The 16,671-nt window shown below is 39.8% G+C and overlaps 1 protein-coding gene across 2 annotated transcripts in view; it reads right to left on the minus strand.

Annotated features, from left to right (window-relative positions):
- Positions 1 to 4,151: 4,151 nt before the first annotated feature.
- The window catches only part of HIBCH (3-hydroxyisobutyryl-CoA hydrolase), an 89,604-nt gene continuing 77,084 nt past the window's right edge, over positions 4,152 to 16,671 (minus strand). Inside the window, exons 12-14 of one of the 2 annotated variants that reach the window (XM_044978354.1) lie at positions 12,874 to 12,993; positions 11,728 to 11,761; positions 4,152 to 7,038 (exon numbers count right to left, since the gene is read on the minus strand). In XM_044978354.1, coding sequence (XP_044834289.1) covers positions 6,923 to 7,038; positions 11,728 to 11,761; positions 12,874 to 12,993 — 270 coding nt within the window. In that variant the 3' untranslated portion in view covers positions 4,152 to 6,922. Of the gene's footprint in view, positions 7,039 to 11,689; positions 11,762 to 12,873; positions 12,994 to 16,671 lie in introns of both variants that reach the window. The other variant, XM_044978356.1, reaches the window with a different exon arrangement.

Consider the following 16,671-nt stretch of genomic DNA (forward strand, 5'->3'; position numbering starts at 1 on the left):
TGCATCTGCCTATGATCTTACGTGAGAAATTGCACGTATGATAAAATGCTCTAACGCCTGTTAAATGGGAATCGGGATTATAGACCTATAGCATAATAATTGGAATGGGTTCAGTCAGAAATTTACCTTTGATCTTTTAGGATGACCTGACTAAATGCGTGAATTGTTAATTGACCGTTAAGCCAAGGCAATGTGCTTTGTAACAGTGAAAAGTAGCAAACCAACCATATGGATTATGCTGCCATTAAATCTGCCCTTCTTAAACACATCAAAAGGAAACGCTCTAAAGGCACTGATAACCTAATTATCCTGATGAACCTTTTAACTGATGCCTTGGCCTCTGCAAACTAGGTGAAGGGTATTGACTAATCCCTAAAAGCATAAATTAAGGTTGTTAACAACATTCATTGCTGTAGCAATCAGTTACATATGATTACTATACTCAGACCAAATATATTTAGTTTAGCCAGGAAGATGAGAGAAAATAAATATGCCCCCGAAGCTTCATTTTATTAATCAGTATAACTGTGAATGGCTGAGAACAGCTCGTCTAAATATGATGCTGCCTTATACTGAAATACCACTGACAGGATGCCATTTGGGGCAGCAGGCCTTTCTCATGCTACTGTGAGGGGCCATCTCTTTTATCTGTTAGTTGATTTGTCAGTCTGACTAGATGACGAAGGGCTAAAGCATTAAGGGAACTTTTTTTTTAACTAGTCTAGACTATGTGCCCTTGTTCAACAGGATTTGTAGTCTGGCCCATCCAAGACATAGCTGGGATCTTGTAGGTTAAGCAGGAGCTGCAATGATGGATTTTGAGGACAGGCATTTGCAATATGCAATAAAGCCAATGAGCATAGTTTTACACTCAAATATTCAGACAATATTCAGCTGCATGCCTTTTAGGAGCTTGGGTTCTTTGCATTTGTTTCCTCCTCCATCAAAATCCATTGTCAGTAATAAAATGCCTAGATAAGGCAGTCAATAAAGTAGGTGCATATTTCCGTTCATTCAACAGGCAAATAATGGGTTTGCAATTTAAAAAACAAAAAGCTTTTCCAGGCAAGTTAAAGGCATTTGTGAAAATGTATTAACTGATACAAAAAAAGATAGTTTGAGTAATGTGTTTGGGAATTAGAATGGTCATCTCTTGCTGCTGTTAAGATTGAGCCACAATCTGTTCATGTAGGGGAGAGAGAGAGAAAATATGGATGTTTATGAAGCTGAAGCAAATTGAAAAAGGAGACGTAAGATATTTTGAGTTAGTATATACAGGTAAATGACAATTTACCAGACGTAAATTTCATAAATGAAGAGTCGTTTCCAATAACGCAGCCCAAGACTGACTTGACATACAGGTCTCGTATTCACACTGAAGTTAATTCCATAGATCTCACTCTGCTGCTATTTAGAATATTTTCCCAAGCCCTTGAAGAAAAGGAAAAACAATTTGGATCCAGCCTCTTGAATACTATCTTCTTCATATCTGTATTTTCAAATGGGCCATTGTGTTAATAGACAAAGCCTGTGCTACACCATGTTTAATCTAAATCCCATCACTATAACTGAATCTCCCTGAAGTTACACTGAGTATAGTACAGTCAGTCATGCTCTACAGGTGCCCTCATTAAAAAAGGTGATTCCAAACATGAAGTGAATTTAAAAAAGAAATGGAATAATCAGCCAGAAAAAAATGAATCCTGTCTTAATTTACTGTTTGGTTAATCAGTCTAAAAAGGGAATCTCTTCCTATGTAAGAAAGAGAAAAGGTAGGAAAACAAATCTCTCCCTCACCTAGCATCAGATCATGTGTGGTATAGTACAGCATGAAAATATAATTTGTCCCACTGCTGACAGTGATTTTTTTTTTAAATCACTATCAACTGAATTGCATAGACTGCATCTGCTACTCAAATGACATTTCCCCATGCTTTATTTTTAAAATACACTTAGCTGTAATCTGAAATTAACAGCACTACAGTTTGAGTAGGAGGCTGGGTTTCATATTACACTTCAAATCCAATTCAGGAGGACTAGATGAAGCTTGTGTTGGAGTAAAAGCTTATTCCTATGTCAAAAGAAACCTCTTAACACCATTATTTGCATATTAAGCATTGGTTATGAAATGCCAAGAAATGAGCTACATTAGATATTAAACTGAATTCCAATTGCAGCACTGTTCCCTTTTATGCAGAGATGTTGGCAATAAAGTGTCAGTTTAACAAAGTTTGGGAAAAGGCTGCCTGTACAGATCTGTAGTTAAGTACGTTTTCATTTCCTGCTCAAGTAGCTGCACTATTTGTTAGTAAAATGCTCTAGTTAATGATGCCCTCATTTACAAATTAGTATATATTAGTTATTTCTCTTCTTCCAGTGGCCCCCTGCTGCTCTCTGGGTGCAGACAAGGGGGAAGGAGATTACTTTCATGCTTCTTTCTAGGAGCCTGACTGCTCGCTATAAGGCACAGAGAGAGAGTTCCAGGCACTTGAATGCTCAGCTGTTTTACTGGGCTTCTTAGTCAATAAGCTGATCTATAAAAGCAGATCAATTATGTCTACACCCATAATTGGAAAGGCCAAATGGCTTAAGGAGTGAGGTGATGGAAGGAGTAGCTCATGGGCTATTCTGACTCCACCCAGTTGGGTCCACCTGATTCTTGGTGACTGTGAACAGGCTTCAGTGAGAGAGGTTTTTTTTGTTTGTTTTTTGTTTGTTTTAAAGAGATGAGGCACTAGTAGGCACAACAGATAAATTCATGGAGGTTAAGTCCATTAATGGATATTAGCCAGGATGGGTAAGGAAGGGTGGCCCCAGCCTCTGTTTATCAGAGGGTGGAGATGGATGGCAGGAGAGAGATCACTAGAGCAAGTTGACAATGCACTCCCACTGTTGAAGTCACTGCTAAAAGGGAGCAGGGAAGGAGGAAGGAAGGCTGGGCAAGAGGAACAGACTGCCTCCTTCCTTTTCGGTATTGGCTGGTCTGGCACTTCCCAGCGCCGGGATGGTAGATACACAGCTTGAAAGCAGCTTCTCTGCCAGGAGCGTGGTTTTGTTTTGTTTGTTGCTGAATTGCACCTTTCCCTGCACAAGACATCTGGGCATTAGACTTGTAGCTGAATCACATCACCCACAGCCATCCATCAGAAAGCACGTTAAATGCACAAGAATCAAAGGAGAAAATTACCCAGCTGAAGGTAAACAGTGTATGAGACAGAGCTAACGGAATACTTAAGTTTACCAATGCTATGAACTACGCGCTACCTACAAATACCACCTACAATAGGCCCTCTACTAAAATTGTCTCCTACTGCTAATCCTTTCCATATCTGAATCTCCTACCTGTGACTTCCAAACCTGTTCTCCTCCCCTACTTCCTGACAATTCACAGTGCTCTCAAACAACCCAGAGTGCTACTTTAGCCGTCTCTGACAGGAACAACACTTTCTAAGACATCAGCACTTCAGGCAAGCACAGAGCAGATGAAAAATAGGCCCAGGAGCACTAGGGGCAGCCGTGTACATAGCTGCATAGCAGGAAAACAATTTGACTTTTTAGCCATTTAAGTTTTGACACTGACCTTTGCAAATGATGCCTGTGTCCTTAAGACCATAGGACAGTATTCTAAAGTCACCTCCCAGAATTTTGCAGTATTTTTGGTAAGGATATTGCTACTGTCCTTCACAATAAAGATAAAGGCCTTTACCTAAGTATCTTAAATGAAATTACACAAGACCCACTCAATATTAGTTTGGTTTTAATGGTAGTATAATTTTGATGATCGAGATGCAACAGTGGTTCTACAACAAAAGTTGCAACTAGTTTTTGCCTTTGAGATTGTGTATTGAAGGACTCGCGTGACAGGCACATGTTTTGGAAAAACATTTTAAGGATTCTTTTTCATTAGTTATACTGTACGTTCTACACTGTCTCTGTGACTGCCCACAAAACAATGACAATTGTATCTGCTAATGCATGTTATCTGCCTTGCTTGATGCTCTACTTTTGGTTCAATAACTACAGCACAACTTTGTAAAACTGACATTTCAGCAGCATGACAGAGCTGGATCCAAACTCTAGTATGACCATATATTTTTACAATATTTTTGTGAAAACATTTTCTTAACTGAATAAAATTAAGTTGTAATTAATTGCTTGTAAGGTTTTTATTTGATTAAAATACACATTACATCCTGTTCTGAGTATATAATGTATACATATAAAATCTTGCAATGCCAGCAGTGTGCTCTGTACTTTGCAAGCAGAGAAGGCATGAGTCCTGCCTCAAGGAGCTCAAAATCTTTGCCTCGTTTATTAAACACATAATAGATGACTATTCCATTATTCTTGTGCAACATGTAACAAACAATTTTGCTGAATAAATGAGAACTTACCTCGTTACTTCCGAGCGTATAATCATTTAAAGTTTTGGTGGGGTTTTTTGAAAATTTTACCATTAATAACAAAATGTACCTCATTACTCTAACTGGCAGCTGGACTGAAATTTTACCACTGCACTTTAAAGGCGAGGCCACTGAGTAGAGGAGCTATTAGTGAATAGTCAAGACACCAGTGCTTTTCTGGCTCTCTCCCTTAATTATTTGCACCAAGAGATTACAGGTCAACTAGCTGCCTAAATTACGTAGCGTGTAGGGCTAATTGCTGCACACCTTTGAGCACCTTGTAAACAATTCTGTGGTCTTTCTGCTTTGTCATTCTATTTTATTTTGGCAGTGCCAATTACTGAACACATTTGTTTGAATAAAAGCTCTTCCCCTTTCTGCTTATTTTCCTCCTCTTGACTAAAGTCTTCAGAGAAGTCAAAAACTTACATTTCTGATGACCTTGTCTAGTGCCATAGAAATAACTGGAAAAAGAGTTGCTGAAGTTTAACCTGTCTAAGTAACTATAAAAAGCACAGTCTCCATTTTGAACAAAGAGAACATAGATCAGTAGCCATGTATGACATACAGAATTGTGGAAATGCTAATTGTACATAATAAAGATATAACTGCATCCATTGGCTCTGGTTACATTGTGGAACTTCAGGGCATTATTAACATCAGCGGAAGCCTGAGATGGAACAGCAGCTTTAATGCACATTTGAGGAGGGCTTTTTATTATATGATTTTAAAAAAGTTTTTTCCCCCTTCCTTCTCCTCTGCTCTCATTTTCTATTATCTAGTTGAGCTAGCTGCAGCTTTTAGCAGCACTGGGCTTTCTAATCAAGCTCTTAAATCTGGGAAACTTCATAAACTCCAGTCTTTCTTTTTATTAAGAAAGTGAAAATTACACACTAGCTCTGGAGCATGAATGTTGCAGCCAGACAGCAGTTTTCAGTTATTTTAAATAATGTTTTGATTAGAGTCTTTCCAATTTTTACCTTCAGCCTTTTTCCAGCTACTCTTGTTGACAACAAGTGCACTAGCCACTGGGCCTGGCAGCAGACTTGGTTTTCCTACCACTTAGTTTACATTGTATCATTTCCTTTCCATTTCCATCCAGCCCCAGGAACTGGGCTAAGCAGGGAGAACTCAGTAGAACCTGTATGTGGAACAGAAGCAGAGCCACTCTGCAGCTGATACTTCAGTCTAAGAACTGGAGTAGGCTTCTAAGCCTACCCATACACTCCCCACATCCACTAGTTGAGGGAATGGACTAGGTCATTGGTTTTCAACCTGTGGTCCATGACCCCTGGGGGTCTGTAGACTATGCCTAAGGGGTCCACACCTCCATTTGAAACTTTTTAGGGGTCAGCAAACGAAAGGTTGAAAACCACTGGACGTGAGGATCCTTGTAGCAATGTATTCTCTAGTCCCTCTGCTCACATGATCTAAGCATATGCCATTTAGGGGTGTGCACCCCTTCCATAGCCTCCACAAATCCTGCCCTTGTCCCCATGCAGTAGATCTTCCTCGTTAGGCTGCATGTGACCCTTATACACCTGTGACATAGAGACAGAATTATCACTTATTGGTCAGTACAGCTAAATTGCAATCATGCATTGTCAAGTTCATCCGTGCATGACTGAAGTTAACAGAGCTGCACCTGCTGACACAGTGAATTTGGCCCTCAATGTTCACCACACTTTGAGGTAATTATTCCACCACTGAATTCAACTGTCATCACAAAACCAGGGAAAGTTCACTAGTGATTTATCAAGTCAAGGTAAATGCCTTGTTATGCAGGGTATCTTTATAGAGATCAAACGGTAAAAATAACCTAAAGTGTGGTAAATGGCAATTGCATTAAAAATACCATTAAAACTGGTCAGCTCTGTAAAATATTATTCATACAGTAGGTTGGCTGACAATTTCATCTGTAAAACTGGATTTCCATTCCAGACAATGAAGCTGTATCAAATACTAGGTCATAATACTGACCTGATACTAACTCAGTACCATAGCAACTTCTGTTTACTTTGGTATTACTGAAAATACTACCCACTACCAAGCACACTCACATACATGGCATTTTCATCTGTTGCTCTGAGTGCTTTATGAAGTTAAACATTTTTATCTACACTTTATAAAGGAGAAACAGGCACAGAACCAATTTAGTGGATCAGTGGTAGACCCTAGACTACCCAGATCTCCCGCCTCCCAGTCCCATACACTAATCACTGACCCAGGCTGCCTCCTCAGCATCGCCCCACTAGACTTACAGATGACGCCAAAAATCAAATGTTCTTTATTACATAATAGCAATTAGTAAAAAGCTTTTTCTTGAAGTAATTTATTCCCCTGATTCAGTTTTCTCCTTATGGTACTACAGACACAGTAAAAACTACAGACTATGCATCTCAAGCAGATTAGACCCAAGAGTGTTACCATACCTCCATCAAAGTCTCAGCATCGTTATTAATTTTTGTATCCTAAAATTATACAGATGAATACACCCTTGATAGGCTTGTACACCCTCATTATAATTTGAGATCGCTGTTTCCCAATGACTTAAAGCAGTTGTCCACAAATTCATCTGTTACTTCTTCTAAGGTAGCTGGCTTCCATTTTGGGACTTGGTCTTTGTCAATCAGCACTATCAGGTAAAGCAGAAAGAGGTGAAGTTATTAGTGAATTTTCTCAATCAAAAGGGCTTCAGATCACATCAAGAGAGTAGATTATACAGTTGCTCTATTTAGTATATATCAGGAGTAAAATCAATATGCAGTACAGTGTATTTGGCTTAAGTAACAGCTTAACTTTTTAACCTTTTATGAATGTTCACCAAACAGAGTCACACCCTTGAGTTGTATGACACTGGGACTATTTTATTGCTCCAGAAATCCTCATATCAACCCAATCCAATATAGCATTCACAAACCATGATGATCGATACTATCATCACGCAAGTCTCCAACCATTCGTTTATTGTAGACCTGCTGCGCAATCCGACCATATATAGCCCACCTCCTGGAGGTTGGATGGAATTATAGGGCTCTATGTAGGATGCTTCTGTTAAAAAAGAATTATTAAATCCTCATGCAGAATCTCACTTTTGAAGACTAGAGGGTAGACGCTTAGATTCCTACGGGAATGTCATATAAACTAATATAATAATAATGGGGAAAATCAATAGTAAAGTTATATATAGTTATTAATAGAGAGATATAGAAGACATATAATTTCTCTGAAGAATTACCATTGCAATATGTATATTCTGCACAATACTGGAATATATCCCCAATGCTGTATATAAAAATCAGTAATGAATGGGCTATACGCAAAAATATAACACAAGAAAACATGATGCAGAGATCCATTCCCAACAGACCAGGAGAAGAAATTGATCTTAGGAAAAAAGAGAAGGCAAAATAATAAATTTAAATTCCATGTGGAGCTGGAGATGAGCTAATCAGAGGCTAATTACTGTTACTGATATGTTAGTAGAAGAGACTTTTAAATAACCAGAAAGAGACTGCCCCCAGCAGAAAGGATCAATAAACAATATCATATGGTGTGGAAAAAAATCTGAATGGAATTTCAAGAAGGTCTTTGATTCCTCTGTATACAATTTCAGTGAACTCTTACAGGTCTGATTATGTAGCTCAATGATTTGACTAAATACGTTATTGAAAAATAAAAGCCCTCTACATTTAAATTTAAAAAAATGTATTCACATGAAAAGAAAAGATGTTCTTCAGTTTTACTCTGATCGTATTAACTTGGGCTTTCTTATTTTAAGCACCAGTCATGAACTCATTAGATAGTGGGCAGAAAGCCTTTTAACCTTGTTCCTCAAAGGTCAATATTATGGCTACGGGAATTTTAATTTGCAAAGAGTGTAATCTACTGTACGGGTTTGAATGAAGCAGCTATGCTGCTGCTTCTAGGGGAGAAAAACAAATCAATCATTCTGCTGTTAAAATTCAAAACATGTGCTGGTTCAGTTTTCACCTCCTGAAACATGGTGGCTGCCCCTAGAACATTCAAGCCAGATGCACAACAACCTGTTCTGTGCATTGCACAGAAAACTTCCTGTCCTTTACACCACTGTGCAGTCAAACTAGTCTTCTTATTTACACATATGGCCTGTGTTATATTGGAGCTCAAACTACATAATCATAATGGTCCTGCCTGACCTCAATCCAGGAAGTCTCAGGCCATGTAGTTTAACAAGTATTATACACCTTGAGCATTTAGTCATTTATTTATTGAAGAGGGGAGGGCTAGTGCCACCCCCAGAGGCCCTAGATCTGCTGCTGTAGCAAATATATTCACTCTCTTGTCCTTTAGGAGGCAGGTTAAATTAGACCCGAAAGGAGTGCGGTAGGCTCAGTGGCCACACTTAACAGGGCTGGAATTTTAACAGGGTTACTTATGGACATCTTCAACCACAGCTGAAACCAAATGTGACTTGGCCAGCTAGGGAGTTAGGGTTGCAGAACTCATTTCCCTACAGCCTTTGCTCTTGGAGCTAATGGAAGCTATGTGCACAAGATAGGTTTCATCCAGTAAACAGGAGACAACAACTAGCAGGAAGCTCCTTTTCTTATGCTTAAAACTAGCACTTTCCTTTTCAGGCTAGTTTCAAAACCCTGAGGACTGCGTGACATATCACAGCTGACCCTATTCACCCTAAACATACTTTTTTCTTCCCTTGCTTGTTGCTGCAGCTGATTGCCAGTTAGTAGCGTTGTTTCATAGACCAGATTTCTGAAAGACTTTTGACCCCAGGGCTTTGCCTTTCTAAATCTTTATCCAAGTAGCCACAGTTTGCTTTCTTCAATGGAAACCAAACATTCCATAATCACAGGATCTGGGTTGTTAAAATGTTCTCAAATAGTATCAATTAAAATGACTCAAGAAACAAAGTTTCATCTGGCTTGATATTGGGGTGGGGAGAAGAAGTGTTGTCAACCAGAGGAACAGATGACAAAGTTGGGAGACTTCCACAGCTGATTAAAGGCAAGTTCATTACTTGTTATTAAGTTAACATTGTTTTAACATGAACTCCACTTTTAATACTAGTAAATATCTGACCTCCAAAGAACAAGTTCTCTAGATGCTTATGCATTTGATTACAGACAGCTGTTAAGAGGTGATTAACACCTGAAACTCGCATTGGCTTTAATGGGATTTGCACATCTGCTCCCACTTACTGGGAGAAGCGCTCAGCACTTCTCAGGGACAAGCCCTATGTGAGAAGAATGTCTGTTCTCCAGGATGGACAGCAGCAGCACTACAACCGTTTGCAGCCAGACCTAAACATTGCATTGAAAATTCCACACACACATTTCTGCCTAGCTACCTGTGCTATTGCAACTAATCACACGTGCCACTCAATACCTTAGAATTTGTTTTTGCATATAGGGCAAAGCTTTGTTATCCATGATACTCCTCTGTGGTAACTTGGCAAATGCTGTCTTTTAATGGCAACCACTTAAGTATATTGTTCTAATTTTTAAATCCACATATTATTCAAGTAGGGCTTGATCCTGTGAGGTGCTGAGCTTCTTCATGGGCATTGAGGGTGCTCAGCACCTTGAAAGATCAAACTGTTAATGATATATGTGTGTGTGTGTGTGTGTGTGTATGTATATATATATATAATATATATATAAAAATTACAGTTCATCTTAAGGGCCAGTTTCTGCCACGCTTTCTTACATTAAATAAGCACCTTATCTGACAAGTGGTCTTAGTGATTTCAGGGAGATTATTCACAGAGTAAGGTACTACTCAGTGTGAGTAGGGGGCAGCTTTGGGTAAAAAATGATTCAAGAGCAATTGATAAAATTGCCAATTATATATTGCACAATAAAATTTGAATATTTTCTGTTACCCGTAGGCCTATTCTAATCATCATGTAATCGTGCTCTAACACACAAGAAAGAGATACTATGCAGCAAATGGAAGTTTCCCAGCTGTTACTCCTTGATGCTTGTTTCTCAATCAGCAGTCTGTGTGGTTATCTTGAACAGTGTGACAAGTAATCTGTCTCTGCCCAGTTCCCAGATGATTTTAATGACCTTGTACTTGACTCTCTCTCTTGGCCTCTCAGCAAGGACTGCCATTTTCCAGACAGATATATCTCGGTGATTGTGCATATTTTCCCGTAGATTTAGAACATATTCTAGGAACAGCATCTTTTAAATTGTGCATGTTTCCTTCTCTTGTTAGCTAGCACAATGTCCTTTGATAGATACGGTAAGATGCCTGAGGTTCCTTTATTAATAGTTAACATTTAACACCTTTCATCCACAGAGCTTAAATTGCTTTACAAAGGTAGATAAGAATTATTAGAGAAAAGGAGATAATATTTAAATTAATTAAATTCTGAATTAAAATCTCAGCTGGGTCCCTCAGTCTTAACTAGATCTGCTGTCGTACACTGTAATCTCCTTAGGAAACCATCTCCATCGGTGTCTCATGCTGTGCTACATGCATCAGCTCTTAAATAACCACCGAGTCCCATTTTACAGATAGGGAAACTGAGACACAAAGACTGAGAGGCCTGCACAAGGTCACATAGTGACTCAATGGTAGAGCTGAGGAGACAATCTTAGTCTGACTCCCAGATCAATCCAATAGACAAAAGCCCCGCTATATGCTGCCACTTCCTTTCCTGCCTATGTAATACTGAGAAATGGTTAAAAAAAATGCAAAAGTTTATGTACCCAGGAATGTTTTCTATGGTAAGATTTATGTAATAATATAAGAGACATTTGCCAAAAATAGTTCCTGTACTAATGAGTGTACTTCCACCCTGAAACAACCAATGTATCTGTTGCTAACTTTACCTTTTGATTTTGTAAATAGTCTGACTGCCTAGCACTCTGGCTGACACCAGAACCGAACTGAATGCATGAGTGATGGTAGATCATGCTTCACATCCTCATTGCTCATTATTGCCCACCCTGGATATATCTTGTTCCTTTCAGATGCCCTGGTGCAAATGTTTTCATGGTGCTGTGCTAGCAGTTAATGGTGCAAGCGGAACATGTGTATAAAACACTAAAAATACTTTACATTAACAAGAAAGCCTTTTTCTATCTAGCCTTTCTGTTACAGAATGACAACAGGCAAGCGGGCAATCTATGGCTGCATGGAGGGAATACAATGAGCAGGATAAATTAATGTACTGACCATATTCTCTAAGATGATGGTACTGGATATTACTGTCAAACAAACTGCTGCACTTTTACTTATATCTACAAATGAGCAATAAAGTAATGTGTTTTACCCACTATTAACTTGAAGTGATCTTTCTGGTGTGCATCCTTACCTGCTCGAACACCTTCATAGAAGTCATGGCCACTCTGAAAGACAAAGAAACATGTAAAACAGTACATTCCATTTCACCCCCCTTTCACTGGGGGCTCCTTGCTTCTGCATCAAGTCCATGTTACCCAAGCCTCTACCCAACTCCACTTCCACTGCTCTCATCTTGTTCTCTTACTCTTATTACACTCCTGTGGATATTCTCCCCTAACTGCTCCCGTATCTCTTCCCTCAATTCTGGCTTTTGCACCTTCTTTCATGCTACACCCTATGTTTGGAACAACCTTCTGAGTCCATCCACCAAGTGCTCTCCTCCCATCCAAAATCTTCCTACACTGATCCAGTTTACTAACATAGCTCCAAACCTGCTATCATTTGAACTGCTGTCCTGTGCACTGTGGTTGACTGAATTATGGTCAGATCATCCTTCCATGGCACATCTCATTGACATTGTATGGGAGTTCCACACAATGAGGCTTACAGGATTGGTCTTTACACTGTAAACTCCTCAAGGCAGAGCCCTTGTCTTCATTTGTTTTGTGATGTACTGTGTATGCTTATCACACTTTTCAGTTAATAATTATGTTCTATCAAATCCTGATTGTGTTTTATTAGAAATGGCGTGACAATACTCATTTGAGGAAAGGAGTGACGATATTTTCAGTATGAATGAGGCATGCCACACATTTCCAAGGTCTATCTTAAACAAAACTATCAATTCAAAAATAATATTTGTACATGTCATTTAATATTTTATATGACAAAAAGTGTCTAAATTAACAGAGCAGGCTTCCTGTCAGGAATCTTACAGGGTTTCATTCAGACAACGATGCTGCTGCACCAGAACTACTTCACCAAGCTCAGTACTGTACACTACTTATTATTTAATTCTCCATACTGTAGCTTCACCATACTTTTCTTAGTAAACCACTGTCCCTCCTATAACCTTGTTTTGCTGGTTACCTTTCCTTCCAGTTGCACAAGCAGGCATACAAATGGAAACTGTCATTTTGAACAAAGACACCACTAAGACACTGACAGTGATATATTTGTCAGCTATATTTGTTGGTATAATTAGTGTGGAATTGCAAAAGTGGGCAACCAGCTCATGATGTCTGGAAGGGGCAAATGTTTTCTACGTTTTTCTTACCATGCATGCCTGGCTCAGTCGGTATTCCATGGTTAGTACATCTTGCAAGTTCATGGAAGCTCCGTCTCGAAGCTGTCTCAAAGTCATTTTTAAGGACGTGGGTGACATTTTATTAATTGTCTGTGGAAGACATTAAACTTCATTTTTTTCTGTCTTAGATTTTTGGTTAAATAGTTTTCAAAAATGAAGACAAACGGTTATTTTATTACAGGTGTAATGATACAAAACAATACTTGGCAATACTCTAGCACTTCCATCCTCCCTAAGCTTACCTGCCCTCTCCACCTCTACATAACTCTTACAAACCCACCTCTGCCATGCTGCTATACAAAATCATGTTAATTTGCCCAAAAAATCTCTGTTATTCCCCCCTCCCTAACCTTTTATCTATGGCACATAAAAATAGCACTGAAATACCATTGATTTCTAGCAGGCTTCCAAGTGGCCTCAAAATTGCCCCTGCTGTTCCTTAATCTTTTATTTTTCTCCTGTGCATTGTTTCTCAGTACTACAGCCCCTCTTTTCATGGAGAACAGAAGTCTATCCTGTGAAGACAGGGCTCGGGCCCTAAACTGGCTACCCACTCCACACAGGGACTGATGTGCCCAGGCAGACCCTCACGGGAACCGGAGTTCTATGCAGGCACACATTCCACCCCCAAGGAGTAGTTTGCAGGACTGGGGCTCAAATCTAGACTGATTTGATTTGTCAGTGGACTTCTTGATTCATACTAGGGTACATGAGAGCAGAATTTGGCCTTTTATATCAGTCAGTATGAACTATTACACATTTAAGAATTACAGGCACAAGTTACAAAAAATTTTAAAACGCCGATCATTATTTGCATCATCTGCAGCTACAAAAGATCTTGTAGGTAGGGTTTGGATACAGTATTCAGGTTTTGTTTAGTGCAATGTTCAGAATAGTACGGGAATATGTGAGTTGGCCCAACATTTCAATTTAAAAAAATGCATTTCTACTTATACTTATTTGCAAAGACCAGATAATTGGTATGCACTCCTTCCACTAAAAAAAAAATGATGGTCTTTTTAATTTAAATAAATAAACAAACAATTGCTAGAAGCCTATCACTCATGAGTAACTTTCAATTAAAAACAGACCATGTGCCAGATGAATGAAAAAACATAGTTAAGGAATTAGAACTGAGCTCCAAAAATTTCCTTGGGAAAAGGAATGTAAACAGGAGTTCTGTTTTTTAATGATGACAAGTAGGTGATTAATAAGAACATAAGAACGGCCATTCTGGGTCAGACCGAAGGTCCATCTAACCCAGTATCCTGTCTTCCGACAGTGGCCAATGCCAGGTGCTTCAGAGGGAATGAAAAGAACAGGTAACCATCAAGTGATCCATATTCTGTTGCCCATTCCCAGCTTCTGGCAAACAGAGGCTAGCGACACCATCCCTGCTCATCCTGGCAAATAGCCATTGATGGACCTATCCTCCATGAATTTATCTAGCTCTTTTTTGAACCCTGTTATAGTCTTGGCCTTCACAACATATTCTGGCAAAGAGTTCCACAGTTTGACTGTATTTTTTAAAATCTTAAAACTTAAGGATTTTATGTAAGCATGAATAAATGAGCCACACCATTCATACCACAAAAATATGCTCTGATTTATAAAAGATTGTTCATTACTACAATGGGAAGTGGCAGATGGTAATTTACCTATTCATATTATCAGTGATGATATTAAGCTCTTAACCCACAGACTGAAATAGCAGATTTCCAGTCATTAACACCAAGAAATTTTCTGCTCCTCACTGCTCGGATTTCTCATTCTCTCTCCCTCCAGATGACAGCTCCTAGAAAGTAATAACCTTGTTTGTCTGTTTACTTATGTCTACTAACTCAACTGCTGTGGAAGGTAGATTCTAGTAACTAGTGATTCACAGTTCTGCATGTAACCATCCGCTGGTTTGAAAGTCGAGCTCGGGGAAATGGTTTGGAAAAAAATACATCCTGGCTTGATCTGATAACTTCCATCATTCCATTCATTATCACAGACCCATAGCTGCTTTTTTGTCCTTTAGCTCCTCTACCTCCCTCCCTCCCCTACCCCGACTGCAATTTGCTGCTCTTCAGATCTGTTCAGTGATTCCTAATTAAGCTGCCTTAATTTCCCTTTTTTCCCTTAATTTCCTTTTCTCTTCCTGGCCTCATTTCCACATAGGGCCCTTTACCCCTTTGCTCAGTGGCCAACTCTTGTGTGATCTGGAAATCTTTGCTGGGACCAGACCAGATGTTATATTCAAACTTCTGGGCACTACGAGCTTCCCTGGGTGAAATATGCACAGTGCATTGTGGGGCACCACTGATCAAGGGAAGCACTGAAGCAGGAAAGATTTGAAAACAGCAGTTTACTAAGCTAGTGCACACAGAGGCTGCCAGAGAGGTTGGAGGTGGAGGGAGCATTGCTATAAATCGTGTAGCGAATAGAGGAAAGGGAAAGAAAAAGGAGCACAAAAGGTGGGTGTAATGCAGAAAAAAAATGAGTCACCAATGTATCTATAAGTGAACTGATAGTATAAGAGGAAGATCAGATCTGAGGAACAAGATCGAAGAGGAACAGATTGCATTAGGAGGGAGAAATATGGGATGCTGATAAGATCTTATGAAGGGTGTTACCACCCATTCCATTTTTCATGGGATCATCTTTATTTCAGTGTAGCAGTCCTACATACTGCAAGTTGGATTTGCAACACCATTAATCATCAGAACTTTATCATCGTACGGTGAGGAAAGTAAGTGTAAGGAATGGAGTCCTCCCAGAAATAACAGCTGCAATAGCAGAATTGCTCCCTTTCAGTCACAAAATATAGGCTGCTAAGAAAGTTTCTCATAGCATCCAGTTTCTGGTTTTCTGGGAAGAAGAGGGTTGTTTGTTTGTTTGTTTGAGATGGGCGACAGAAGTAACCCTTTCCCCTCAACCGTACGGGAGAAAGAAACAAAAGGGTTAGTTAGAGAGATGAAGAGTTAATTATGTCCTGCAGGGGGAATTGGGACTGAAAAACCTACTATATTAAGAGAAAGAGGCGACAAAGCTGGGATGTACAAAGGAACTTAGGCATTGCAACACTGAGGGTCACAGTGCCTAGGAAGTCACTGGAATAACACTGAAATCCACAAGGCTAAATTAGGCGCTTAGGCTCCCCAGACAATGAATGGGGAGAGAGAGGCACCCTAGAATGCAATCCACAAAGCCAGCACACTAGGTGAGGCTCTGCCTAAGCTAGCCTACGAGAAGAGTGTGCGCGCCGCCCTGCCCCAAGCTCAGAGAGCTGCTGAAGTTCAGGCTGCAGGGAGGTGCCTATGTCATCTCAGAGATCCACAAATGGGAACCTGCTGCCTGGAGTCAGGCACCTAAGTTGTGTTTGAGCAAGAGAGTTAGGCGCCTGCCTCACTACACATAAAACAACCAGAGAAGGTGGTGGTGCGGCTGCTGCCACCACCTTATAATTTTTAGCCTCCTCTGGAAGAGGAGGAAATTGACCTGGATCTCTCACTTCCCACGCAAGTGCTCTAATCACTTAGCTAAAAGTTGAGAGACAGCACCCGCCCCCCACATCAATTCTGAATGGACCTGATATGGTAGGCATGTTCAGAGGCCCCTACAAGATTGGGCTCCATAGGCAACTCAGGTGGCTAAATGCCTGTCTGCTCCTGGTTTGTGAATCACTCTGGGGCTTAGGCAGGAGATAGGTGTCCAGATACTTACAGGTGGGGCAACAGTGCATGTGCTCAGAGGCAGAAACATGGGTGCTGAGGGAACTTTTAT

Source organism: Mauremys mutica, chromosome 10 (assembly GCF_020497125.1).
Source record: "Mauremys mutica isolate MM-2020 ecotype Southern chromosome 10, ASM2049712v1, whole genome shotgun sequence".
Classification (NCBI taxonomy): Eukaryota; Metazoa; Chordata; order Testudines; family Geoemydidae; genus Mauremys; species Mauremys mutica.